This window comes from Lepidothrix coronata, unplaced genomic scaffold (assembly GCF_001604755.1).
Source record: "Lepidothrix coronata isolate B3197 unplaced genomic scaffold, Lepidothrix_coronata-1.0 Scaffold75, whole genome shotgun sequence".
Classification (NCBI taxonomy): domain Eukaryota; kingdom Metazoa; phylum Chordata; class Aves; order Passeriformes; family Pipridae; genus Lepidothrix; species Lepidothrix coronata.
Genome location: NW_016690255.1, coordinates 7,086,598 through 7,113,771, shown reverse-complemented (window position 1 = coordinate 7,113,771; position 27,174 = coordinate 7,086,598). Strand labels below are relative to the sequence as shown.

The following is a 27,174-nucleotide window of genomic DNA, read 5'->3' as shown; positions in this document are numbered from 1 at the left end:
AGAACCGTGTATTGCAGAATACACCATCTAAGGAGTCTTTCTGCTGTGCCTTTTGCAATCGGATATGTCTGTCACGTATTGGCCTCATAAGCCACCAGCGTGCCTGTAGCAAATGTGGATAGAGCCTTCCCAAATCTTCGTTCGCGAAGCCTCGCCATGATATATACTGATATGAGTAGGTCAAGTACTGTAAGAGCAGGAATGAAGATGTCTTGGTGGGGGAATTCTCAACACATTGCCTCTCAAATCACTCAAAACATTCTCATATGAAAATCTTTAAATTCTGCCTCAAAGCCCCGAAGTTTAGGAAGTTAGGGAGTTAGGAGCTTCAGTTCCTTGCTCTGGAGATTGCATTACAACAGTGGGAACCTGAAGCACAAAGCCACCCCAAGAGTTAAAAGACCCTACATAAACCCATCAGGACAGTAAGGGTGCTTACGCTCTCTTTGAAAAATTCTACATAGACAGCAGAAAACACTTAGTCTTGGATAGCATATACTATGATTTTATGCTTTTGCTGCAGACCACACAGATCATTATTTTAATATCATTCAAATCTTCCAAACCTCATCTTCTAAGTGATCTTTAAATCTCCATTTAGTCATCAGCAGGAAAGGCCACACTCAGGATGTGGTATTTAACAATACCTGAGCAGCTGCTTCCCAAGGGGACAGTCCCACTCCCTTTCATCCTCTCAACTCTGCATTCCAGCTCCTTCTTTAGCTTTGAATCTTTGAAACTGTTTCAAGAAGAAAACTTGAAAAAGCCTATTTATTTTTTGGGGTAGGACAGAGGGAAGGGATACTTTTCTGCCCATTCACCTTTGAATCAACTAAGTGCTGGTGTGAAGAATGAAAAGATGGGAGGGTGTAGTTGGAGGCCAGGAATAGAGACACACATCTGAGGGAGATTAGCCACTACACCAGTGCACCAAGGGAATAAAGCTATGGTTTTTGGTAGTATGACAACCTCTGAATGAGAAATTTTACAGAAGAAACCTGAAAGATTAATGAAAAATAAAAAACCATTGATTTTCCGTCTGTGTCATTAGCACAACACAGTAATACTCTGGATAACATTTTGGAAAAACTTGTCATATCATTTTGCTCAAAACCAAGGAAGAAATTCATTCCACACATCCATCAAAGCTATTGTAACCTCAGATGGCTCTCCATATCAAATTATCTGCTTCTATTTTCTGACGCTTTATTACTCTTATCATGATTGTTTCAATATTTTATTTCCACAGGAATTAATTTTTAACTGTAATGCAATCCAGCCAGTTCCAAAAAGATTGCTCTAGGTGTACTTGTTTTTCCCAGCATGCTCCATGATGTGCTTGGCTATGACCAGTCTAGTGTCTGGATCTCTGACTGCAGGCACCAAGAGGTGCTGATGCTGCAGCTGATAACCCTTGTGAGGAAAGGAGTTTGTCCTCTGCCAGTGCTTTGAATTTTAGGGAGAGAACACACTTCTGATCACACACTGGTGAGAGCCTATTGAGCTGTTGTGCTGACGGATACAGCTCAATGCTTCTTCATGCTGGAGGAGCTGCTGTTATGTAGCTTCATTGCTTTCCCTTGTCAGCCACCTGCTTTGTTTTGAGCGTGGCTACCCACCGCCATATAACCCCAAGGCTCCTCCCACAGATCTCATCTGATGACTATCCCCTTCCTCTCCTTCAGGCATATTATCACTATATACATGCATTCTGTAAGCTACATCTACTCCCCAAATTCCTTCTTTCTTTCTGCTCTTCCATATCTCCTATTCCTTACACCCTACCAGCCTTCGTGACTGTGCATCAGAGCTCATTTCCCCTTCTAATCCCAACATTGCTAATTTCTCACCAAGCTTCCATCCTCAAAGTTTTTCCCTGTAGCTCTATTTCAGTTTTCAGAAGACAGTTTCACTGATTTTCCATTTGCCAGTAGCAACACCCAATCTTCTGAAAACTAGCTCCCTTATTTCAATGGACTTCTTCAAATCTAGTGTTGTGGATCCCACAGGTTTTAGTTCCTAATATTTTTGTCAAGGCCTCCCCAAGGACTGATATTCTTCTACTATCACTTTTTTACCAGTGAAGTCCTTCCTTCATGCTTGTATTCACTTTAAAAATTTCCAAATTAAAGATGTGTTATTTGTTGAGGCTCATTTTATTAGGAACAAAATGTTTATCTACTTTAAATAAAAAATACAACAGAAAGCCTGTAATGTTCATTTGCAGATTCTATCTCACTAACCGAAGCTGGAAGACAGCTCCAAGACCGACATTACAGCTGCCTTTCAGAGACTTTACCTGACTCACCTGGTGATGGTTCCCAGGGTGCAGGTATTAAAGAGGACAGTTCAATGGCTGTTTCTGCTTTTAAGTTTAAAAAAGTGTATTACAATCCCAAGCTTTTTTTTCCCCTGACAATGTCTAGGAGAATAACTGAAAAACTGGGAACTGAAATGAGAATTTTCCAGCATTAAAGACTGTGGTAAAGGATTATCATCAGTGAAGTTGCTTTAAATCCTGTATCATTCTAAAAGCTCCTACTTTCTATTTTCTGTTCTTGTTTCTAAGTCCTTTGGATATGCACTCTCCTGGGGTCAAGCACATATCCCCTGAGAAATCTGGGGGTGGAAAGACTAGAAAATTTCAGGAAATCTCCTTCTTAGACTGTATTTATCATTGTTGAACTCAAGCATTTCTCCAGAGAGAAATTAAGCATTTGGAAATATGTTCTTTTTCTGCCACTGTTTATATTGCAGTTAAAAGCTTTTTATCCATGCCTTCTAGAACAGTGACCAACTAGTATCTTCTCACTAGGGAAGATCACTAGGGAAGTATCACTAGGGAAGTGATACTTCAGAAAGAGTGCTTTGGTCTGCAACTGCTATTCTTTTACATAGTAAATACACACCAGGCTTCTCAGAAAACACAGGAATACTAAGCACAACTTTTCTTTCTTTCTTTTTTTTTTTAATGCTTTGTAATTTATTCATAGCCAGATTGTCTTCACTGATTTGTATGGCTCTTTATGACTGACTTTTGGAGAGATGCCATTACTAATTTCACTTGCTTGGATAAGGTTTGAACCAAGTTCTTATCCACATTACTAAATATTTAGACCATTCTGAAACTTCCATAGGAAAGCACAAGAAATGTTCTTAGACAAAGCTCTTTCAGTTCCAAATTGTCTTGGATGGAGGCCAGATACATGCATTTTCTTTTGAGGTAGATCTTCGGTGGATTACCCAGAGCTTGGGGTCCTTCTTTTTAAAGATTTATAACTGCTAATAAAAGATTCAGTTACCCCGAGATACTGTCAGCCATTCTCTGGGGATTCTTTGAAGCAAATTAGGTATTTAGGATTGCATGTGTGCAGCACAACCTCTCAAAAAACATAATCTAAAACCTGGGAAAATCTGCATTGTAGTGAAGGCATTGAAAGAGATACTAAGGGCTCAAAGAAAGGTAAGACACCTTCAAGAATACAAAATCTATTATACAGTTCATACTAAAAGAAGGTCTGTTTATACCTAGAGACATCATGTTCCCATTACAGATTCATGAAGCTAACACTACAAACAAACAAAAAAAGAGAAGTTATAGCTTAAAAAGGGGTGAAAGGAAGACCTGAGGAACTGCAGACCGGTGAGCCTTACCTTTGTGCTTGGGAAGATCATGGAGCAGATCTTCATGGAAGCAATGTTAAGACACATGCATGACTAGAAAGTGATCCTAGATACCCACCATGGCTTCACTATGGGAAAATCGTGCATGATCCATCTGGTGACTTTCTATGATGGAGTGACTGCAACGCTCAATAAGGTCATCAAATTGACAGATGTCATCTACCTGGACTTCTGCAAAGCCTTCGAGATGATCCTATGTGATATCCTTATCTCTCTAAAGTGAAGAGACATGGATTTGAAGGGTGGACTATTCAGTGGATAGGCAATTGGCTGGCTGGATGAAGCTAGAGAGTTGTGGTCAATGACTATATGTACAGGTGGAGGCTGGTGATGAGTGATGTCCCTCAGAGCTCTTTCTAGAGACTGGTACTCTTTAATATTATCACCAATGACACAGACAGTGAGATCGAGTTCACTTTCAGCAAAATTGAAGATGACACCAAGCTGAGTTGTGCAGTTGACACAACAGAAGGAAGAGATGCCATCCCGAGGGTCCTGGACAAATATGAGAAGTGGGCCCAGGAGAACCTCATGAAGTTCAACAAGATGAAGTGCAAAGTGCTGCACCTGGGTTGGGACAATCCCAGACATGAGCAGAGACTGGGAGAGGAACTCATTGAGAGTAGCCCTGACAAGAAGGACTCGGGTGTTCTTGTGGATGAAAAGCTGGACATGATCCAACAGCCTGCGCTCACAGGCCAGAAAGCCAACTGCATTCTGGTCTGGGCTGCATCAAAAGAGGTCGAGGGAGATGATTCTGCCCCTCTACTCTGTTCTTGTGAGACTTCCACCTGGAGTGCTGCATCCAGGTCTGGAGTCCTCAGCACAAGAAAGACATGGACCTGTTAGAGTGAGTCCAGAACAGGTCTACAAAGATGATCAGAAGGATGAAGCACCTCTTCTGTGAGAAAAGGCTGAGAGTTGGGGTTGTTCAGCCTGGAGAAGAGAAGGCTCTGGTGAGACCTAATAGTGGTCTCCTAGTAATGAAAGGCATCCTACCAAAAAAGAGGGAGAGCAAGTTTTTACACAGGCATGTAGTGATAAGACAAGGGGAGAGGTTTTAAACTAGAAGAGGAGAGATTTAGATTAGATGTTAGAGAGAAATTCTTTACTCAGAAGGTAATGAGGTACTGAAACAAGTAGCCCAGAGAAGTGGTGGTTGTCCCATTCCTGAAAGTGTTCAAGACCAGGCTGAATAGAGCTTTGAGTACCCTGGTCTAGTGGAAGGTGTTCCTGCCCACTGCAAGGGGGTTGGAACTAGATGATCTTTAAGGTCCCTTCCATTCCAATGCAAACCAGTCTATGATTCTATGATTACATGCCCAAGCATCTGTAAGAGAGGATATCATAAACAGGAATTTCCTTTGCTCCTGAATGGGTTAATTAATGTTTTTTTCTATTCATTTATGATTGATTTTTTCAAACAAAAATGTCCCTGCTCTTTTTCTTGCTCTGCCTTTTTCTTTTCATTCTACTTCTTCCCCACACAACATAAAACTATTACGTGAAAGTCACACAGATTTCTGCATTTATCTGGAACAGGTATAAAGTGATCACGGTTTATTTGTTCAGCTCACCACCACTAACGGACCCTTTGATTTTCTCTTCTGTTGTACTCTCCACAGCAATATTACTTACTGCATAATACACATTGCAAACTTCCGAGTAAATGGTTGCATATACAGGTCTCCTTGGTCAGCACATGCCCAGGAGGGTGTCTGAATGGATGTTCTGCCTCCAATGGCTTCAAGCTGCTGCATACCATGCATATGAACCAAAACACCGGACTTAACCCCAAGAATGTGTGGAGGGGCAACAGGCCAGTTCAGCTTGAACTTTGCTTTCCACTATAAACCTGACTCTGACTCCTATCCAAAATCTTCAAAGTATATCCTCTGTGCTTCAAAGTTTTCATGTTTGCCCATTTGGGAATATCTTCTACAGATGACCAGAATTACCTATCAGATTCCAGAAAACATTGAAAAGATGTCCAAAGAGGCTGTTTAAAAAGCAGTGATTTTCTTGCCTCTTTTTTTCCTTTTGAGGACACCTTTAAAACACATTCTCATCATTAATGAAGTTTTTTTTCACAGTGATTCTTTTCTGGACTAAGGGAGGAAAATTTGGTATTTTTTTTCTGCCAGCAGTCAGTGACGGTCTTTTTCCAGCGACCAAACACATCAGTGTGTTTGATGCAACTGCTGCATCAGCTTTTGCTAAGATGGACACCACATTCGGAGGCAAGCAAAACCTCAGGTAATCTCCACTGCATTTGCTCTAACCCAAGCCCTGTTTGTCAGATACCTTTTAGAAAGTATCCCCACTTTATGGAGCATTTTGAAGAAAGATTAATACTTCTCTCTTTCTGATTATCCTACCAAATCTAGAGCATTGGGTCCACTGTAGACTGGAAATTCTCAAGGGGAAGAACTGATCAAACTTTGCCCAGTAGTGACTATAAATCTCTGGATGAATGAGTAAATTGATTGTTTCAACAGTCTCCTCTTCAAAGTATTTCAAGACAGATTTGGCCACCAATTGTAACAGAAATAGAAGGATCAGATTAAAGATCTTGAGAGGGGCTTCTGGTGATAGCACTTCTCTGGTAAAAGAAAAAGTTTACCAGCAAAAGGGAGATTTTTCTGGACATTAGTTCTAGACATTATTCCTTTTGCATTCAGGCACATGTTAAACTTTCAGTAATAACTGCAACTAAGAGCATGCCCAGCACAATTTAAAAGAGCTGAGCTAATCTGTGTTGATGGAAATGATCACATAGGAACAGTTTCATTGTTTGAAGACCATTCAGAACAGACTGTCTCATGCTCTGCTCCTTTATAAATTATTCACTTTCTTCAACAAACTCAGAAAGAGGAAGACATATCAGTTGTCCTTCCAAGACACTTTTAAGGTCCTTACTCCTAGATGAAATAGCACAAAGGACAGTCTCTTATATTAGAGTATTATTTTGATTGTGCTTAGACAACAACTCGGCAGGACATGATTGATGACTTCTTGGGATTAAACACATACGTGGGAAGCTGCAGACTATGATGGATTATTGCTAACATGTCTGTGTTCTGGGGGAAGCCACCAAAGCACTGAAGTCCACCATAAATGCTGCCCCACAGGGCATTCATGGAGGCAAATTCAAATTTGATTACCAAGATTCCTTCTGAAGTGGGGAAGATGGAGGGTTTAGATTCATCTAAACAGCTGAACCACCTTTTTTTCCCAAACTCTCTAAATCCACATATGCACAAGTAACATGTAAGAACTTGTGACCGAAAGGTGAATATTTCTCAATGTGTTGGTTGTCTAAGATAGTGGTGGGAGCTGATGATCTTAAAGGTCTTTTCCAACCTAAACAAGCCTATGATTGTATGAATACAAGCTTTCAAGCAAATTTCAAGCAAATCACTGAATGTCCCTCTGGGGAGCACTTAAAACAATCATCTGGCTTAGGAAGACTTGTTTGTGTCTGCCCTGTTCTAAACCAGAGTATGATTACCCAGAAATGAACTATCTGCTGTCTCATACAGTAAAAATATGTTAGATGGGAACATACATGAATACAAATTCCAAGTAAAATTGGAAGGCATGAGAATAACTTTTACACTAGAGAACCTTACAAAAAGGAAGCACTGTATTTTCCAAGTATTTAAGATTCAGTTTTACCGGCAGTGAATGAAGTCAGGAACAGGATTATGCTGGCTAAAAGATGCCGCGTCAAGATTCATGCAAATTTCCACATTGTCTCCAGCCATGATTCGTACTGCAGCTTTATTTTCATCCTCAAATGTCTGCCTTTGCAAGGATGCACACAGCAGCAACATGAAATCATCTAGGAGAAAGCCGTGATTGCAAGGAAAAATTCAGTCATTAACATAAGTATAAGGAGTGGCCATGATGCATTTTAATGTAGTTACCAGACTGTTTTCCCCTGCTTCAAACCTCCAAGGCTGTACTGTTTTCAAAACATGTAACACTGATTTGAAATTTATTAATGTATTTAATGGTTTTACCTGTCATTGTCTACAACTTGAGAAATAAAGAGAAAAGGGGAAATAGTTCATACTTTTTGATGTCATATTATTGAAAACGCGATACAGGAAAAACAGCTGCAGAAATTACTAATTTTTTGAATTTTAGTATTCAGTCTTCTGGAGAATATGTCATCTTGCTACAGAAGATTAAATAAAAGCCTGGCTTCAAATTACACCGTACAGATGTTTTAAGCAAAGGACATATAAACACTTTACAACTATGTGCTAAAATACTTACACACAAGGAAGACAGGGTTTGGTCTCACAATGAAGTCTGGAAAGTATAACCACTTTATGATGTTGGAGTTGAAGTTGGCATTACCACTTCTCCATGGATAGTCTGTATGACAGAAGCATGTAAAAACACAGTCAGTACTTTATAACAATTACTTAATCCTTTTCATCTGGATACTTACCAATTTTCCTGCCCTTTTATGTAAAACCAAGCAGCAGCAATTTTCCATAAAGGGTAAGTGTCCTTACCTTTACAAGGAGCAGGTGGGATGCCAATGCAAAGGAAGTACTGGAATGTAATGATACATGACAGAAAACAGCAGTATTTTGGCCAGATCTCTGCAATAGCTTTTCTTCTGCGTCGATACAATACAGCAATCAGCCAGAAGGCATGAATCATGGCATAAAAATCCATCCTTTGACCAATTACATTCACTGATAGAAGAAAACAGGTCTGAAAACGAAGTAAAGAAACATAAGACACATTTGCAAACTGATGGCTAGTCAATGTAGCAATAATACAAGTATTGTGGATCCTGACAGAATGCTTGGACACGAGCTGCACTGACTGCAGGAACCGACAGCAACCTCCTCCACTCCACCCCAACACCCAAATTTTTGATACTCTTCTATCTCTAGAGTCGGTTTCCACTATGTGATATCTAAAGATACAGAAAGGAGAGTTCTCAGAGTAGCTAATATGCAAAACGTTTAACTGTTGCCAAGCAGAGCACATACTACACAGTTCGATACTTTGATAGGACTTACAGTTGTGAAAAAGAACAGGAACTATTAAGATTAGCAATAACTAAAATGTATCTTTATGTTGGAAACAGACAAAAGGAAAAGGGATTTAGACCATACGTCTTCTATTGGTAATAGACAAATCCAGTCAATTCCTATAAGGTAGCTTTAGTTCCCCATTGTTCTGAGGGCTCTGCGTTCCAGCATTTCTGTTCTCTGGTTTCACTGAAAGTAGTCCCATCGCTCAGTTCCATGAAACGTGTTTTCAAGCTTAGTGAATACTTCACAGTGAATCATTTATTCAGTGCACTATGCTATTTTGATTTTCTCTCTCCTCAGATAAGGATGAGCTAAAAATTATTTCCTAAATATCTGGGGAAATAGCTTGCTGGTTTCTTTTAATTTTCACTCATTCTTAATCCTCAGACTGCTTGTGAACAGTTTACTCTGTTTATCAGTAGCAAGTGCTGCTAGTGTTTAATAGATAGGTCAAGAGCATCATTATGATTAGAATTAGGATGCATTAGCCTGGGAGTTGTCTTCTTCAAATAGCCATAAAAAACTGTAAAAAAATCACTATTTTTACAAAGAGTTTTTGAACGTACATTTCATGTGTCCAGGAACAAACAGTCAAGATAAGGGAACAGAGATGACTAACATGAATGATGACTAAGAAGCATCCAGAACTCAAATATAGTCCAAGTTAGTATTCAAAAATAGCACAATGAAAAGGTCTGGAATGGTAGTCTAAAGAAAAGTAATATATAGTGATTTACCTCCAAACCAAACTTGTAGAAGAAGTAGTTTATGAAATACTTGACACAGTTTACCACTCCATCATCCAGATGTGCTCTTGTAATATCATGAAAAATTGTTTTAGTCACAGGTGCAGTAAGGTTATTTCGACATCTGTAGTATTCTTGATGACGGTAGATTGTAACTTCGAAAGCCAATATAGCCAGCATTAGTAAGTTATTCTATGGGAGACACAATCAGAAAAATATTAAATAAAAATCAAAACCACATGAAGCTATAAAATTTTCTGATAAGCATAAACTCATGAACACTCAAACTAATGTTACCACTGAGTACTTCTGCACTCCAGAATGCACTGGCACCCATTCCCAGCTATCACTGAAACAAAGTAAGGTTCCTACCACTTCTTGGATTTTAATGAATCATACGGACATTCAGAAGATACATATAAAGACATTGATTAAAAAATAATATAATGAACACTGGTTGTGGAAAAGAAGGGGAAGCAAAAGCCTCTCAGTTTAACACTGCAGACATTTTGAACGTCTGCTAAAAGAGACATACAGAAACACATCAAGACTTGAAGCTTGGGACGTTCAGGTCTGGAACTGAAACGAATTTCTATATGGACAGGAGACATCTTATTTGCTAACTCAATGCAAACCTTTCTAGAACATTTCTAATCCCAAAGTGTTTTCAATTTATAGCTGTAAAACTCTCAAGGCAACTTCACTCTACATGCAAAACTCTTGGGTCAGTAATAGCTCTTCCCTGCATATATTCTCAACTGTGGGAGGTGTATGGCTAAAGGAGCAAGAGGCAGAGGCATTACCAGCAGCTGATATGTTGACCTGCACAGCTTGGCAGGTATTCCCTACACAAACAAAGCACACAGAGGTAAGCTCTCAGGGAAGAAATGACAAATAAGCCTAGTTAGATCAAAACTTGCTGCTGTCCAGTTAGCCAATATCTGACAACTTTCTCCAAAATTCTGGAGATTCTTTAAACCAAGAAGAGATATGCAAAGTTTTCGCCAGGACTTGGCACACTTTCACTGTAAGTAGGGTTTTTTAATCAAGAAAGGAATAATAAAATATTGCTCATAGGCATCAATGAAAAACAAGAAGAAAAACAAAAGACATCCATTTACTAGTGTTTGAATGAATTATTCCCTTAACTCATTATATTTTCTAAATTGTAGCTAAGGAATAAGCACTTAAAAAAATTAACTGCTTATAGCATACACTATCATTCAAGGCAATTACTCCAATTAGACTCATCAGTCCTTTGGTACCTGAAAGCTGTGTACCTCTTAATTACTTTGAGTTCTTAAATATTACATTTCTTACAGAGCTTTGAACAGATGGTAGAGTCCAAAAGCCATACTTCTACATGAAAGATTATCTGAATTGGTACTGAATCCTTTCCAGATATATTCTGTGCAACAGTATGGTTTTGTGTTGCCTCCTTCCTTCTGTACTTCCCTATTATCAATTATTACTTTTTTGTGTGTGTGTGTGACAGATTATTTATTTCAAAGACATTGCTAATTCATCACAAACTAGAAAATATCAGAATACAGATAATTAAAGAATTTACCCTTAAGTACACAAGAAGGGGATAAGACTTTCTCAATCCAACCCACTCTGCAGGATCAACTGGCCCACTGTAGAGCACTGAGGTTTTTAGTTCTTCTAAACTGACCTTAGTTTCATTCTCTCCTGGCTAAAAAAAAATAAAAATGCAACAGTTATAAAACATGTTAAAAGTTGCTTGAGGAGGGAATAATAATCAACAGCAATACATTACATAAACTGTCAGTTTCAGTACTTTATATACTTCCTTTTGCTCTTCTTCACTGAAGAAGGAAGCAGTCAAACTTTTTAACATGCACTTGTACTCACCAATGTACAGTTACTGGAAAAAGTTTTGGGATCGATAGATGAGAGTTGGTACAACATTTTGCAGACAATAATCACACATGTCCAGACAGTGCAGATACTTGATGCCAGGGGGCGAAACTGAGCATATGGCAAAGCAAGAGCCCAGGCAATCAAAAACACAAAGTTAAAGAGAGACACCTGAAAACACAAAAACAGTACAGAAATTACATGGAGTAACAAAAGAACTGAGAAAGTTTGACCTTTTCCACAGCAAATAAAAACAGAATTATTCAAAACAAAGGGACATGAAGAAACTTTGAGAAAAACACAGAAGAAAAGAATTACAATACTCAAAGAAACAACGTGGTAAGTGAAGAAGGAAAAACTTGATAGTCAGTTTAGAAAGGACTTTATCACCTACATAATATTAATACCGTTAGACCCACAAAACTCCATATCCTCCCTATCAACAGACATGAAGTAAGAAGGACCACATGCAGATTCTGCTGTTTTAGTACACATGAAACAAAGATGAGATGACACAGATCTGTGTGTCTGTGCAACCAACCTTTGTCCTCTTGACCTTTTCCCCACAAAATATGTTAGAAAGTGGATTTTTTGTTTTGGTTTTGTACTGAATCCTCTCTGACTATCTTGTTCAAGGAATGGCTATGTCATGTAGTGAACTCACACTGCCCACACCAAAAGCACATCTAGGAGTGTTGCTCCCTTTTTCTTTAGGCATAGTTCCACATTCTTATTTCTTAAGCACCAAACTGAGTTTAAGTAATTTTCCTTAATGTACCTTTTCTACACCCTCCATGCCTGGATGGTGCCCACAGCCAGTTGGAGCAGGAGAGGGTTTACGTCTCTTACATTCAAAGAATTAGACTAATAAAACTTTCATATCTGGATAATAAAACTTTAATATCTGGAGAAAAGTGGAGGGCTGAGACTATCTAGACTGAGAGAATATCACTGTGGAAGATGTCAAGGCAGGTCCCCAGCAGGTGACAACCCCAAATTTCAGTGAGGTCTGACAGAAGGAAACCATCTCCCCACACATCAGCAGATGCGGACAAACCTTCATGATGTGTAAGAGTTTGACAGTGGGTGTTTACTTGCCTCTTTCACTGTGACCCAGATGATGTAAGAGGAAACAATTTTGATGATGTGCAGCTCCAACAGCCACCACACGAAGACTTGCATCTTATGAAAATACTCCAGGAATTTCAAAAACAGCACTGTAAGGCGGTCAATCACTAGATGCCACTTGTTTCTTAAGTCTGCAGGGATGTTCAAGCAGAACCATAGTGAGAAGAAAAACAGAAGGTCTCTGTAAAATGGAATACTCCACTAGACAACAACGAGCTTTCTGCTTCTTCTCTTCTAAGCTTTACAGTAAGGCAAGGTGGAGGATAAAGGTATGGCCCAGTGGGTAGCTAAGACAGAACAGGGTTGAGGCCCACTTAGCTGTGGTGTTTACCTTTCTGACCCACTTTCACTGGAAGGATTCCACACTTCAAAAGCAGCAGTGGTAGCCCTCCTTGCCAATTTTGCTTTTATTCCTCTCTATCAGAGCTCTTCTTGGACTCCGTTGTCCTCCAGTATCTTTGGATCTAAGCTTAGAGATCTCATTCAGGAATTAATTCCAGCCCTGGTCCTTATCCAGCTCAGAAAAATACAATTTTTTTTTGATGCTTGGAAGCTAGGGACCCAGATTGTTTTCAGAAAGCACAGACTACTACTATTCAGAAAGCTTTTCAGTCAGCTTGGAAGAGATTCGTACACACTAGGATTAGGATTCTTGTCATATGGGTTTAGGCAACTGTACTATAGACATTTTCAGACGACAGAGTTATCTAAAATGCCTTGAAAACAGCACTGCCTCCTAGAGTGTGATCTGTGCCATCACAGGACAGATATCTAAAACAAGCAAGGCAAACTGTAGTCAACTGAATATTTCTCTCAGTTGAAAAAGTTTATCAAGTTAAGATCCTGAATTTGGGTGAAAGTATCCCTTTGTATGGGTGTTTTGCTAAAAAAGCCATCCTCCCAAATACTACCCCAGTGAGCAAGCATGTGACAACACCTATTACATGTGAACGTACATGACAATACATATGCTGAGCAGTGCTCTCTAAGTGTTGACATTTCTTCTGGATTATAAAACTGTTTCACCAGGCTGGTATATATTAGTATAAAGTCTTCACACTGTATTAGGGGATTCAGAAGCACTTTGGAGATTAGAAAGGACTTTACATGCTGTGAGAACATTCTTACAGTTACTATCAGAGATGGAAAAATTTGCAAGTGATACCAAAACATATAATTGCCTAGGTTGGTAAAATTGCAAAGGAGTTACCACCTTCTGTATGCAATTATTTCTACATATTACATTATTTTATATATAAAGCAAACCAAGACGGTTATTCTGTGCATATTTGTGTGAAGAACACATGCACATTTGTGTGGAAAAGCAGACTTTTGGAATACCTCACAACCAAAGTCCATGCTTTTTTCTTCTGCCTTTTTTCTCCAAACACAACTTAGAAAATCCTAATAAAAATGCTGAGTGATGTAAATTCCATGACCACATAATTAAACTTGAGAAATTAATTAAGCTACAGAACTCTAATCCCACATGTGTTTTTACAAGCACAATGAGTGTATTCAAGGAAAGTCTTTACAAAATTAGATGTGCTCATTTTTTCATTGCATTTATTTCCATTTGCAGTGTTGCATCATGCAAGGTATATCCAGACAGTGGCAGTTAAGTGGAGCGGACAGATAAGGTACTCTAGCGGGCTCTGTCTAGCATGGCCAGGCAATACACAGACAGGAAATAAAATACAGGCCCTGAATGCATCCACCGAAAGACTATACAACACTGTGTAATGAGGTCTGCACTCTTGAACATGTTTAACGTCAAAGCTCCAGCCACATGGCTACATAAAAATGGTATAACTCTTAGGCAGAAATAAATGCATGTGCAGCTTAAAGATGGATCACATGTGGCAAGCAGTACCTTTTGTTATTTCCAAGCCCCACTGGCTGCAGCTCCCTACTTCCCTGCTTGCAAGTGTCATGCACAGAATAACCTCCACCAGCTAGCCTCTGTTCCAAAGCCCTTCCAGCATGTAGGGATGGATAGAGTGCAACAAACTCATCATCCCTCATAGACCACATGAAGACTGGCCAAGAGAGGTTTCCATGGCCCATGAACACCTCTTTGAGGGCAGATGGTCCAGCCAGGAAAGGTAAGTAGTTTCACCTCAGGTTCAACCACTGGAACAGGCTGCTCAGGGAAGTGGTGGAATCACCATCCCTGAAGGTATTTAGAAGACGTGTGGATGTGGCACTTATAGACACATTTTAGTGGTGGACTTGGCAGTGCTGGGTTAACAGTTGGACTCAATGATCTTAAGAGGTCTTTTCCAACCCAAACGATTCTACAATTCCCTGTGGCAGCTAAGACAGATGTGCTGCCGTTTTGCTTTGACAAAGACCCTGCCCGTACTTATGTGTCGCAGTCCCATGAACAGTGGCATGAGTAACCAAATTTGCAGCAAGGCCACCTCCAAAGAATACAGCATCCTTGGGTGTTAAATGCCCTTGCCTGGTTTCACTTTTGGCTCATATTACAAACTGAGTTATGGAAATAATTCATGCTAGGGGTTCATCCTAGCAATATCAAGGATGACAATATAAGACTCACCCATGTCTGCCCTTAAGCTTTTTTATATTCATCTGGTGTCAATTACACATTCCATATTCAGAAGTGAAAAATATGACACTAATGTGCACATAAATAATGAAGTAAAGCCATTTGGACTTCTGGAGAGGAGTGCCTTCAAAGTATGCAGATATATTAAATATCCATGTGTGTTTTCTTCACTGTAAGGAGATTTTACTCAAAAGGAGTTCTTAGTATTTGCGGTAGCCTCCAAATAATTCAAACCAGACCACCTAGAAGAAAGCATGGCTTCTTTTGTTTTATTCCTCTTAGCATCCTACAGAAAATGTATGATTTTTCCCTAGAAGAGCCTGTAGCCTGTTGAATAATTGACAAGTAGTCATCTGCTCAGTGAACTTATGGCTCTTTGACATAGGCTGCATGTAAAACTAGAAGGAAAACCTGATAATTGGAGTTAATAGGGATGACTAAGAACAAACCACCTGTTGCCACTGTTAATTAAGGGTGAAGAAAGCAAAATTTGCATTCTGTAGAACTTACCTGTAGTTTCTTCTTCCTCTGATTCATTGTCTTCATCATCAGAGTCATCTTCCTTGTCCTCATCTTCCTTTTCTTCTTTTCCTTTTTTGACTCTCCCTTTCCCTCCCTCCCCTTCTGACTCTTCCATTCTTTTCTCACCAGCCTCTTCCAGCATTTTATCCTCTTCCTTTTCTTTGCTGGCTGTTAAATTCATCATAGTTATGTCAGGCAGGCTTCCATCTTGGTGCACCAGTCTGTTGGTAAACAGCAGCATGTCAGCAAACTGAAGAGTAATGACATCGTAGTCTTTTTCTTTTCAAACCGTATAATTAGAAAAAAATAAACTGTTCATGGAAAATGCCTTAGAAGTGGAAAAGTTAATGATTTTGGTACTCTCTCCAAACACACACTGAAAATTGAGTTGGAATGTATTAGTAACTACTTCTCACTCAGATACTAATGGTTAGTTAGTAATGAGTGGTATTGACACTTAAACTTGACATTTTCCCCACTGGAGAAAATGGTCAGAGTTTAAGATGTAGAAGCATGAAATGACATTATTTAAGAGGAAACATTTCATGACTTCATAGGGGACTTACTCATTTTGGTGGTTTGGTATTTTTTTCTTGAGGCTGCTCAAAGTATTTGGAACAGAAAGAAAAAGGGAGATGAGAACAGAGGGGTTACAGAAGAAGGTCATTGACAAACATGTCATGCTACATCACAAGTCATAAAGCATTCTCCTACTCCATCTGCAGAAGCCTTCCGATGCCAAGAGCATGCCATCATGACATTCACAGGGTGCTTCTATAAAGAAACATGGATTTGCAGCACAGATGGAAAGGGGACAGCCTATTTACATTACACCAGTGCTAAACGTGGTCAATACTTCTACCATGCTGTGTGTAATGCAGCTGAACTATCACAAGTATCTGACCTATCACTGTAAATGCATTTCCACCTTCTTCCAATTGAAAGGTGCAGCTGGAAAGCCAAGGAATTTGCAAATTTTCTTCCAGCTACAGGTTTGGGAACAAACAAAAGCAAAAATTCCATGGCTGTGGCTTCAGAATGTTTTATCATCTCTGTCTTTGATAATGTCATTCATTCTCTCTTTGCTACATCTCACAGAGAATTTTTCTTTAATTTCTAATTTTCTCTAGCTTATCTATTAATAAGTTTCAGACTACCAAAACTGGAATACAATTCATTTAACAAGGAAACAATATTTCTCTAGTGCCACAGCGCCATTTATTTCCCCTGAGATTCATTCAGCATATATCTTTACTGGGAAAAGAGACATTTTCTTATGGTTTCAGACATTATATTTTTTCTTCTGCAGCTGTGCTCACCTCCCATACTTGCAAAAAACCAAGTTGTCCCAATTCCTTGATTATATGTGCTTTACTGAGCATACTGCCATAAAGAGTCCCTCTGAATACAACGTCTTGCAATAAAGTCTCCCTTTGGCAAGTGTACATCTATATGATTAGGTCACTAAATGTTTAGTTATGCTATTGAAATTACTACACTCAGGATACTTTCAAGCACCTGTAAAAGTGCTACAGTACCATATGATGTGAAATTCTGGTTGATAACCATTTAGACAGGAAATTCTGCTGATTTTACCTAGGATTTTTACAGTTTAAGAAACTAACAATCTAGATTGTTCCTTTTGATCACTAAATATTAAGAGCATAGACCAAGCAGTTAATGAGAAAGTCAAACAAGTGGAATGATTTTTCAAAAATTTAGGCGCTGCAGTTACTTCAAGATGAAAAGATTTGTGGCTCAAATGAAGGAAAAACTAAAGAAATCTGACTAAACAATCCTGAAGTAGAAATACTGTACTAATTGCTGAAAGGTAGAAAAGGTGGATTTAAATTAGAAGTTTAACAAGACAGTCAAGCATCAAAGAATCTCACTGAATAAATTTTAGTCACATTCTTGACTAAAATCCCTCATCATGTATTGGGCAATGAACTTGAGTGTCTAATAATCTGAAAATCTGTTGTACTCAGGAATATACTCAGTAGCTTTGGCTACTGAAAATAGAAGCTCATCTAGCCCCAACTCTCCCTGCCACAGTCAGGGACACCTGCCGCTAGAACAGGTTGCTCAAGGCATTTTGCAATCTGGCCTTGAATGCTACCAGGTTTGGGGCATCCACAATTTCTCTGGGCAACTTGTTCCAGAATCTCACCACCCTCACAGTAAAGATTTTCTTCCTAATACCTAGCCTAAATTTCCCCTCTTTCAGTTTGTACCTATTACTCCTTGTCCTATCACTACAGTTCCTGATGAAGAGTTCCTCTTCAGCCTCCCTGGAGGTCCCCTTCAGATACTGGAAGGTTGCTATGAGTTCTCTACAGAACTTTCTCTTCCCCATGTTGAACGGCTGTAACTTTCTCAGCCTGCCTTCATAGAGGAGGTGCTCTGGTCCTCTTATCAACTTTGTGGTTCTCCTCTGGATGTGCTCCAACGTGCTTCAACGTGCTCCAGATCCATGTCCTTCTTATGTTGGGGGCACCAGAGCTGAACACAGCGCTACAGGGTCTCACAGGAACAGAGTAGAGCAGGAGGATCACCTCCTTTGACCTGCTGGCCATGCTCCTGTTGATGCAGCCCAGGATTTGGTTGTTTTTTTGGGCTGTGAGTGCACACTGCTAGATCATGGTGACTTGTTTATCAATCATCACTCCCAAGACTTTCTCTGCAGAGCTGCTCTCAATTCTTCGCCCAGCCTGTGGGTGTGCCTGGGACTGCCATGACCCAGGTGCAGAGCCTTGCACTTTGCTTTTTGAACCTCATGAGGTCTGGATTGGCCTACCTCTCAACTGTGTCAGGGTTCCTCTGGATGCCATCCCTTCCGTCCTGCATATCGGCTACATCACACAGCCTGGTGTCATCAGGCTTGCTGAGGGTGAACTCAATCCTACCGTCCATGTCACCAACAAAGAAGCTGAATAATATCAGCCCCAGTACTGACCCCTGGGGGACACCACTCATCACTGGTCTCCATGGGGACAGTGAGCTGTTGACCACAACTCTTTGAGTGCAGCCATCCAGCTAATTCTTTCTCCACTTGGTCTGTCCATCAAATCCCTGTCTCTTCAATTTAGAGACAAGAATGTCATACCGACGATGTTAAACACTTTGCATAAATTCAGGCAGATGATGTCAGTTGCTCTGCCCCTATCCACCAATGTTGTAGCACTATCATAGAAGGTCACCAAATTTACCAGGCATGATTTGCCTGTATTAAAGCCATGTTGGTTGTTGCCAATCATCTCTTTTGGGGCTTTTTGTTTATTTTCACATTTAAGCTAGTATATAAGGATATTCAAATGCTAGCATTTAAGCTAGCATAAAAGGATATTCAAATCTCTATAAGTTGACTAAACATTAATATTCCCTAAAAGGACATAAACTGACTTTTATTTACCTAAACTCTAATAAAGTATCAATAGGAGGGTCATATATAAAGAAGAGAGGATGAATTTTCAGTTCAGTTCAAATGTTATAGAGATCCTTGGTTACTATAAACCATCAAAGCTCATTAAAAAGGCAGTGCACCATGAAATGAAAGTAACCATAATAAGATAGGTTTTGCACACATGCAATTGCATTGATTTCTATGGGGCATCTTCCCAACTGACTTCTATAATGGAAAAAATCTACATTCACACTGGTGTAAATCAAGGACTTACTGACTTACCTCAGTGTAAATTGGACAGAAACATAATAACCCTATAGGATTTTGTATCTTTCTCTTATTCATATGATTTTTATTCATATACCAGAGACCCAGGAGGTCATGGGGTTATAAAGATGGGTACATGGAATATGTATACCCAATAAAGTCTCAGTGTGAGTTTAGTTTTCAGTAGGATGGCACTTAGTTTTATCAGCATCAGTAAGCTTGAGCATTGGATTATGTGCTTAGGAGACGCAAGACTAGATGAAAAGCCCTGCCCACTATTCAGAAAGTTAGTCTACTTGGAATCGTTCTTCCAAAAATTCCTTATGTATTGCTAGGGTTGGTTTTCTTCTTTTATTTTTTTTTCACTACAAGATCACATTATATTGTAACAGACAACACTGAGGTGTTAAGATATAAAAACTGCACTAGTTCAGAATTTTTAAGACAAGCTAATCATAAAAGCTTCACAGCTAGTCAAATATAACTTCGTTGTTGGAAGACACTTGCTGATGAGAAATTATCCAAAATAACACAAAGGTATTATATCTGATACTTAGGAAGACCACAATAACAATGCAGATAATAAGCCTTTATGGTACAGCCACTGATGAATTTGATGAATTTAATGAATTTAATTCATTAAATAGGGCATCAATATTGAAAAGTATACTAGTAGATATAGTTTTCAGCAAAAAGCAATTTCAGTGGCACTAAAATCAGGAATGTGCCACAGATCCTTGCTGGATTCCTAGTACTTTCATGTATTTGTAATTTTCTAGAGCAGAAGATTAATTAACTGAATGCATTATGAAGTATCTTTTGTCTTTGATAATTTTTTGCAGTTTATGAATTGCTTGAAACTTTCTGGCTCAAAGAAATTCTCAAGTATCTTTCATGCAAAGCCTTAAGAACAGAAAGCTTTCCACTCTGCAGAATGCCAGTTACCCATCTCCTGAATATTTGGTCTGCAAGACTCAAACTGAGCACACAGTGCCATCCCTCTACTGGCCTTTATGGGCCTTTCAGGGGATTTGCTGCCTGAATCCGAGCCATGTTGCAGTATGTGGACAGACTAGGAAGCCTCTCCTTTCATTCGAAGCTGCTTTCATGCTGAGGCACCCCTCTATGGTGACTGCATCAAAGCTGTGTCTGAACCTGCTCCCATGCCTCCCTAGCCCTAAGCCTGACATGCAGACTGACACCCTGCCTTCACTCCAAATCTAGCTTATCTCTATGGACTCACTGGGAACTCACCAGAATGTGGCTGACCCTTGATACCAACTCTGGATGTGACCCTCACCCTCAGCTGCTGGTTCATGTTCCTGATTCCCCATGGGTGAGAAGCCAGCCTTGCCTCTTGGCCATGCCCCTTGGCTCCCAGCTTGCCTGCCCTCACCAAGGTGATCACCCTCACTGCTCCCTTAAATATGGGCTTCCTACAGACCAGATTTCCAGCTCTCGTGAACTTTTGAGAACCTTGACCCAAACTATGTGATGACATTTGAAGAAGGAGCATGAACATGACACATAAATTAACTTCTTGTTAGAGCAGGTAGTCACAAATATCTAAACAAGGGACTTTCTTGGCTTTCCTGTTTATATTTCAGTAGTGACAACAAACTCAGAAGTCCTTCTATTCTTGGGGATGATTAAACAAAAGCCCACCTTTATTCCAGTCAAATATTTTGAAAGAAATCTAGTTTATGGAACTGTTCTCAAGATGCCATTTTTAAAGCGTTGACGGCAATATGGATTTTTCTGCCTTGGATCCTGCAGCACCAAACTCAGCCCATGAATTAACAGCCTTAGCATGCAGTGGTTTCAGTGTTCCATTTCTGCTTCTGGAATTTCAGTCTATACAAACCCATAATGCATACCACACATTTAACTGACCTGGCCCTCAAACTCCCTTTCTTATGTGCTTGTGAGGAATACAGGGATGTGTGTCTCTGTATCTATGTGTACATATGCACATGCAGGCATGCATCTTTCCATGCACAAACAAAGGGTAGATAAACGAGCCTCCTCAATCAAGTCTATTGTCTGCAGCCAATTACAAATAGCACCAATTACTCCTGTATTGAGGCATGGGCAAACTTTAAGAGAATTCCCAGCTGAGTAAAAAAAACAACGTATAAATATGCAGGAGAGATGTATCCACTGCTTCACCAGCTTTAGGAAATTACAGTACCTGAACAACGTTATCTCCCTGCTTACTTCCCAGTACTGCACAGCAAGAATACACTTTGTTTTAAGGTAATTAAAAAGTAACAAAAAACTTAAGGTATATCTGTTTTAAAGGAAAGGAAGAATTGAAGTACCCACCTATTAATTATTAGATATACACGGCCATTGACTTTGGCATGGCTATGAGGTGGGAGATGAAAGAACAAGATGAAAATGGGAAATGAATTAGAGAGAGAAAAGAAAACTGTTAAACTGGAATGAATGCACTTTCTTGTCTACCAGTGTGTTGTGACACATTGCCATAACAAAACACAATCTGAAAGCTTAATATACCCCATGCAGCAAAAAGTCTAGGAAGCTTATAAATGCAACTCTAAAACATGTGGTATGCAACTTCAGTGAGAACAACAGGTAATTCACAGTCCCCAAAATGTGAGAACAGCCTTTATAGCTTTACTTCAAGTAAGCCTTAGAATGTCCACATTTTTTAAAATATGTTTTTGCCTTTTTTTTTTTTTTTAAGAAATTATTTAAAGGTAATTATGGCAGAGCATCGTATCATAGAAAATATATAACTCACGGACTTTATCTCTGCCATATCATGATTCATGGTACAGCAAGGAAATGTGGTTGGAAAGTCCTAATCAGGATTTTTCTTTTTCTTGCAGATGTAAAACTGAGACATTCAGTTCTAACACCTTTATAAATAGTGAGAAGTGCCTCACTCTGCCAGTGTCATCTATTTGCAGCAGGCAGTGCCTTACTCTGGAACTCACTCTGCAAACTTTACTCATGTGAAGCAATATTTTCACAAATGAACATTCTCAGCAATTTTAATAGGACTCATAATCACACATGGCAATTTGGAGGCAGGTGGAGGAACTGCACCTGCTTTCTTTACTACTTTCATGAGCAGCTCTCACCTGCTGGGATTCTTTTAAGAAGTTCACTATTAAAACGATTGAGTTCTGTCTTCTTACTCAAATCAGTTTCTTTATCTAAAATTTTTTGTCACAAAAGATGCAGTATAAAAGCAGTTTAATTTCAGGATGGTATCTCAAGGCTACTTACTCCTTGCAAAAATTTTTACTCTCAACATATCTAAAACATTTTGTGTCTTTGCTATCAGTGGTTCCATCCTTTGCGAATGATGTGACTTTAGTCACAGTATCCTCTTCAAGCCAACATTTGGAAAGCTGTATAATATTTTGGTATCTTTCATGTATAATAGAAAGATTTTCAAGACAGGCAAAGTATACTGTACTATGAACCCATCAAAATCCTACAAGTGCTTAGTTTTGATTTTTTTTTTCCAATTTTGTGTCTATTGGATCACACTAGAAGGGAGGTGGAAACTGTTTCTATGTTACTCAGCACAAGTGCAAACTGTTAGAGCTACAGGAGAGCTTGTGCAGTTACTGCAAACTGTAAAGCATTTCCCCCGAATGCCTCAGCTCAGGAAAAACCCCATTTCAGCTCATGTGCGTGTTTGGGCTCTCGTTTCAGGGCTTGGCCAATTCAGAGATGCTAACATGTATCTGCTGCTGCACAAGAAGTCTGACATCAGCAAGGAGAGTTTGCTCACAGGCCATTACAAAAGGGCGCTCGAATAAACCATCACATTTAGTAATTCAAGAAAAGCAAAGCAAGAGATATTATGCAAACAGCCATTTAAAAAGGTAAGCTGAAAAAAACCCACAAATTTATTGGAAAATTTCGTCAAGTTTGATTTGTTCTAGTTTTAGCAATTATTTAATACGGAAACTGGAAGCATTCTATAGAAGTAGAGCTTATTCCCACGGCGCAAACAAATTTATGCCATACACTGTAAAGCAGCTTCGTATCAAATTGAATGCATGAAAAATATCTGAAATGCTTTAGTAAATCTTGAAAAATGTAGAACATAATTCTCTGTTAAGATAAACTGTCGCTATTCCACAACACTCTGTGGTGTATGTGATATTATGCAGCTAGTCGCCACTCGTAGAAGTGCAGCTGAGATATACTTATCATTGGACAGGTAAATATTCTAAAAGCAGTGTCTAAATGAATTGCTTTCTTCAAGGAATGACTGTAATTGTCATTGTGTAACATAACACTATAACACTATGTACTACAAAACCATTTCTCTCTCTTGTACTCCTGGAGCAGGATCCTAGGCCAGATACAGTTTTATGAAGGAAATTAAGGAAGAATAGAAGACTGGAAAAGGGAGGTCCCAGATTCATGACAAAAATACTAATGAACTTTTGGGTGAAACCACTGAGTGTCTCAAAGAGCTAGCATAGCCAAGGGTTAGTACTGTGAAGAGTAACCACAAGTTTGGAATTTTTCCATTTCTGAAGTTCAATTTTACAAAAAGGTCTCACTGTTCAATGCAAGTATGTTATTTGCCAAGGATCTCCCAGTCTTCATTTGGCCCTCAAAATGGACATTGAAAAATTGAAGTGACCCAAATTAAAACCTATATTTCTTATCACTGACAGGACTTACAAAAAGGCACACAGAATAATTAAGCATCTAACTCCCATTAAAGGTCAAAGCTAATGAGATAAATATCATTAGTACCTTTGAAAATGTACCCCAAAATGAAAAATTCAGTGTGTAGGGGAAAACTGGGGAAGACAGATTCTTTGTTTGTAGCAGAATCCTGGATACTGAGTGCCTTCTTTTTAAGCCAGGTAGTCATAGCAAAGGCAAATAACATCTACTGAAAAGTGAGCATTACAAGACAGTCATAAACAGCATTTTCATACAGATTATCAATAGGTTCATTTACTTTGCTTCTTTACCTGTAAATAGTGTTGTCCTGTTTGCTGGTTACAGCTTTTAAATCAGTGAGCTGGAGAAACTGATCGTGGAAATAGTGAAGGTGTAAGATACACACCAGTAGGAAGGAGGTGGGGATAAAGATGCGTGTGAATAGATCACCCACAGAAAACTGTTTTAAGCCAAGGTCCTCTAGCCTGGAAAAAAAAAAAAGTAAGCCACTAAGACACCTTTTCACACCAAAAAATTCTTCTTGTCATGAGACATTACTACAAATCATTTGCAGTAGAAAATAAGGGGCTGGTACTTGTTACATGGTTTTGGTTTGTAAAATTCTTCTAAACTAGCAAGTTTTACAATGGAACCAACCCTGTCACAGATCTCTTGAACCAGGTGAGTTTTCTCTGACTGAAAGTCCTGCACTCATATTGCATATACTTTCTCATGCAAGCTCCTCTTGAGAAATGCCCAACATATCATAAGGATGAAGAAATTCATCCCTCCTTATTAGCAGAAGAGGAGGCCCACCTTCATCAGTTCCAAACATCCTGCAAATGCACCCTTAATCTTTGCCTGGATCTTGCTCCTATGGTCAAAGCTGTAAAAAGAGGCATTGGCACTGTATTGGGAACAGAAGCAATCCCAAGGTCTTAGCAGCTGATGGGAGAAGATAAGACTCTTTGAGCTCCTCTTTTGATCTTGCTCATCTCTACTGTTGCATCAATAAATCTACGGCTTCAATCAGAGTGCTTGAAGTCACCTATGCCTGAGAATGGTCTCATGATGTTTTTCCCCCATTGGAAGGAAGACTACTGTCAGACCTTTCCATCACAGTGAACTCAGAGATCCAAAGAAAAAAATTATTCAAACCCACTTACTTTTCTTCATCCAGGCCTGTCATGTTCTTCCACAACCCAGGGAATGACTCAAACTGGTATGTGTAGATGAAGATAAGTACCAACATCGTGTAAACAACCACTGACATCCAAAAGTACTTTAAAATCTTTCTCCACCATTCATAGTGCACCTGAAAATCACACACTAGAGATGCTGATACAAGCTGAAGGCAAAGACACTGACAGAAATGTTGACAATGTTGTATTGTCAAACAAAGATGAAGAACACTATTTTTCTTAGATGGCCTGAAGCAAACAATGCTTACCCAGTGGCACTCAAGGAAAGACTTTTGTGTAAAAATGTCTGTTGGGGCACGAGCCACAGACATAAAGGTCAAGGGTAGCTTAAGTCACACAGTTTCATCAAAATTAGGTGATGAAGGTCCAGGAGGAGAGGGACTCCACACTCATTGGGCTGTGGAAACTGTATGAACCTACTGTCACAAAAACTGATGGCTATGTAGGATCTGCACAGCCCCAGAATTTTCCACAAAGGTTCCAAAGCTCATGGTGAAGTGGCATGCCAGAGCAGAGGTGTGCATTGTATCTATTTTATGTGCACTTTACCTGTCACTATGGTCAAAAACTAAAAGAATTAGTCTTAACCTCTTCAAATAATTTTGTTCTGTTGTATCTAACTAAAGAACAAACACACTGTTTATGAATTCTATTTGGACCTACTTTATTACCAACTTAAATGTACGAACAATTGTATTCAAGGATAAAATTTAGTTAACACAGTTCTCACTTACCTGATAGAGGGCCACACAGAAGAGGAACAGTACCATATAGATGATTTTGTACATGACAATTGTACCCTCAAAGCTGACAAAGAAGAACATGCCCCCACAGACGTAAATCCAGTACTTGATTAACATAGCCATCACCAGCTTCCCCAAGACTTTCATAATATCCTGTTCATCATCCTCCTCTTCTTCCTCCTCTTCTTCTTCCTTCTCCTCCTCCTGTTCTTCCGACACTTCTCCCTCTTGCAACTCCTCTTCTGCAAATACAGAGTCATATTTGGCCTCTGTCTGTTCTGGGACTTTTAGTAAGAATTTAAATGGGTGGAAAGTAAAATCTCTGCACAAAAGACAGAAACTTAATTATTCACAAGAGACTGTAATTCTGAATCAAACATGCCTTCGGAGCAAGGAAAAGGGTTTTAACTTCATATGAGCTTCAACCAGCTCCTGGAGCCACATGGCACGTAGCTGTACGTCCTTACCAGATACCTGTCTTCACTTCGTCTGAAAACGCCAGCAGCTGTAGCAGAAAATTAGAGCCTAAGGGTTATACAATGGATAATAGCCAAAACACTTTCCATGGCAATGGTTATACTCTCAAGTAACCAGCCTTTTAAACTGGAAAACAAAGAAACCACCAGCACCACCAGAAACCACTCATCTTGAGTTTACACTCTCGAGTTTTATCCTTTAGAGAATATGGTCTTTACCTCCAAAAGCCACAAGCAAGAGAAAACATTAATGTAAACCCAAGCAAGCTTAAAAACATACAAATGCTGCACTAACACTGCTATTTTTCAAAGAAATTACCACTTATCCAGCTCCTTCTTCTGTACTTGGATCATTGCAGAAAACAAAAGATGCTTTTGCCCTATGAAGAGGTCAAGATTCCCCATTTATTGTGAGGTTTGTGAAGGGTAGGGTAATTGTCCCCCCAGCAGCAAGTACATTAGCAAGTATCTAGAAAACAGGGCTTGCCAAAACCATAGCACGTAGCTGTAATGCTTTTTTCTCTATTGAGAACAATATTGAAACTTCACCATCAGAAGGCTTGCCCACTCCTTTTGTCCCACTCACCATCCCTCTTCTCAGCATCTTGCCTTGCAAATCCTTGCAGTGTCCGGCTTTGATCAGATGTTTTACTGAGACAAGTATTGTAATTAAAGAGGAAACTACATCACTACTTCCAGTGCTCACTTTCTACCATTTCAGTGCATTGAACTTGTTCAGATCAGCTTCCAGAGATACAGAAGAGGGCAAGGAAGGATTGGGTGAATATGTGTCCAGGAGGAAAAAAAAAAAAGAACAGG

The 27,174-nt window shown here is 39.3% G+C and overlaps 1 protein-coding gene across 1 annotated transcript in view; it reads right to left on the bottom strand.

Moving 5' to 3' along the window:
- PIEZO2 (piezo type mechanosensitive ion channel component 2) overlaps nt 1-27,174 on the bottom strand; it is a 298,797-nt gene that overhangs the window by 58,030 nt on the left and 213,593 nt on the right. Inside the window, exons 15-25 of the mRNA XM_017819591.1 lie at nt 25,871-26,121; nt 25,101-25,249; nt 24,246-24,419; nt 15,585-15,817; nt 12,473-12,633; nt 11,369-11,545; nt 11,064-11,189; nt 9,485-9,685; nt 8,214-8,418; nt 7,969-8,070; nt 7,363-7,528 (exon numbers count right to left, since the gene is read on the bottom strand). Coding sequence (XP_017675080.1) covers nt 7,363-7,528; nt 7,969-8,070; nt 8,214-8,418; nt 9,485-9,685; nt 11,064-11,189; nt 11,369-11,545; nt 12,473-12,633; nt 15,585-15,817; nt 24,246-24,419; nt 25,101-25,249; nt 25,871-26,121 — 1,945 coding nt within the window. The remainder of the gene's footprint in view (nt 1-7,362; nt 7,529-7,968; nt 8,071-8,213; nt 8,419-9,484; nt 9,686-11,063; nt 11,190-11,368; nt 11,546-12,472; nt 12,634-15,584; nt 15,818-24,245; nt 24,420-25,100; nt 25,250-25,870; nt 26,122-27,174) is intronic.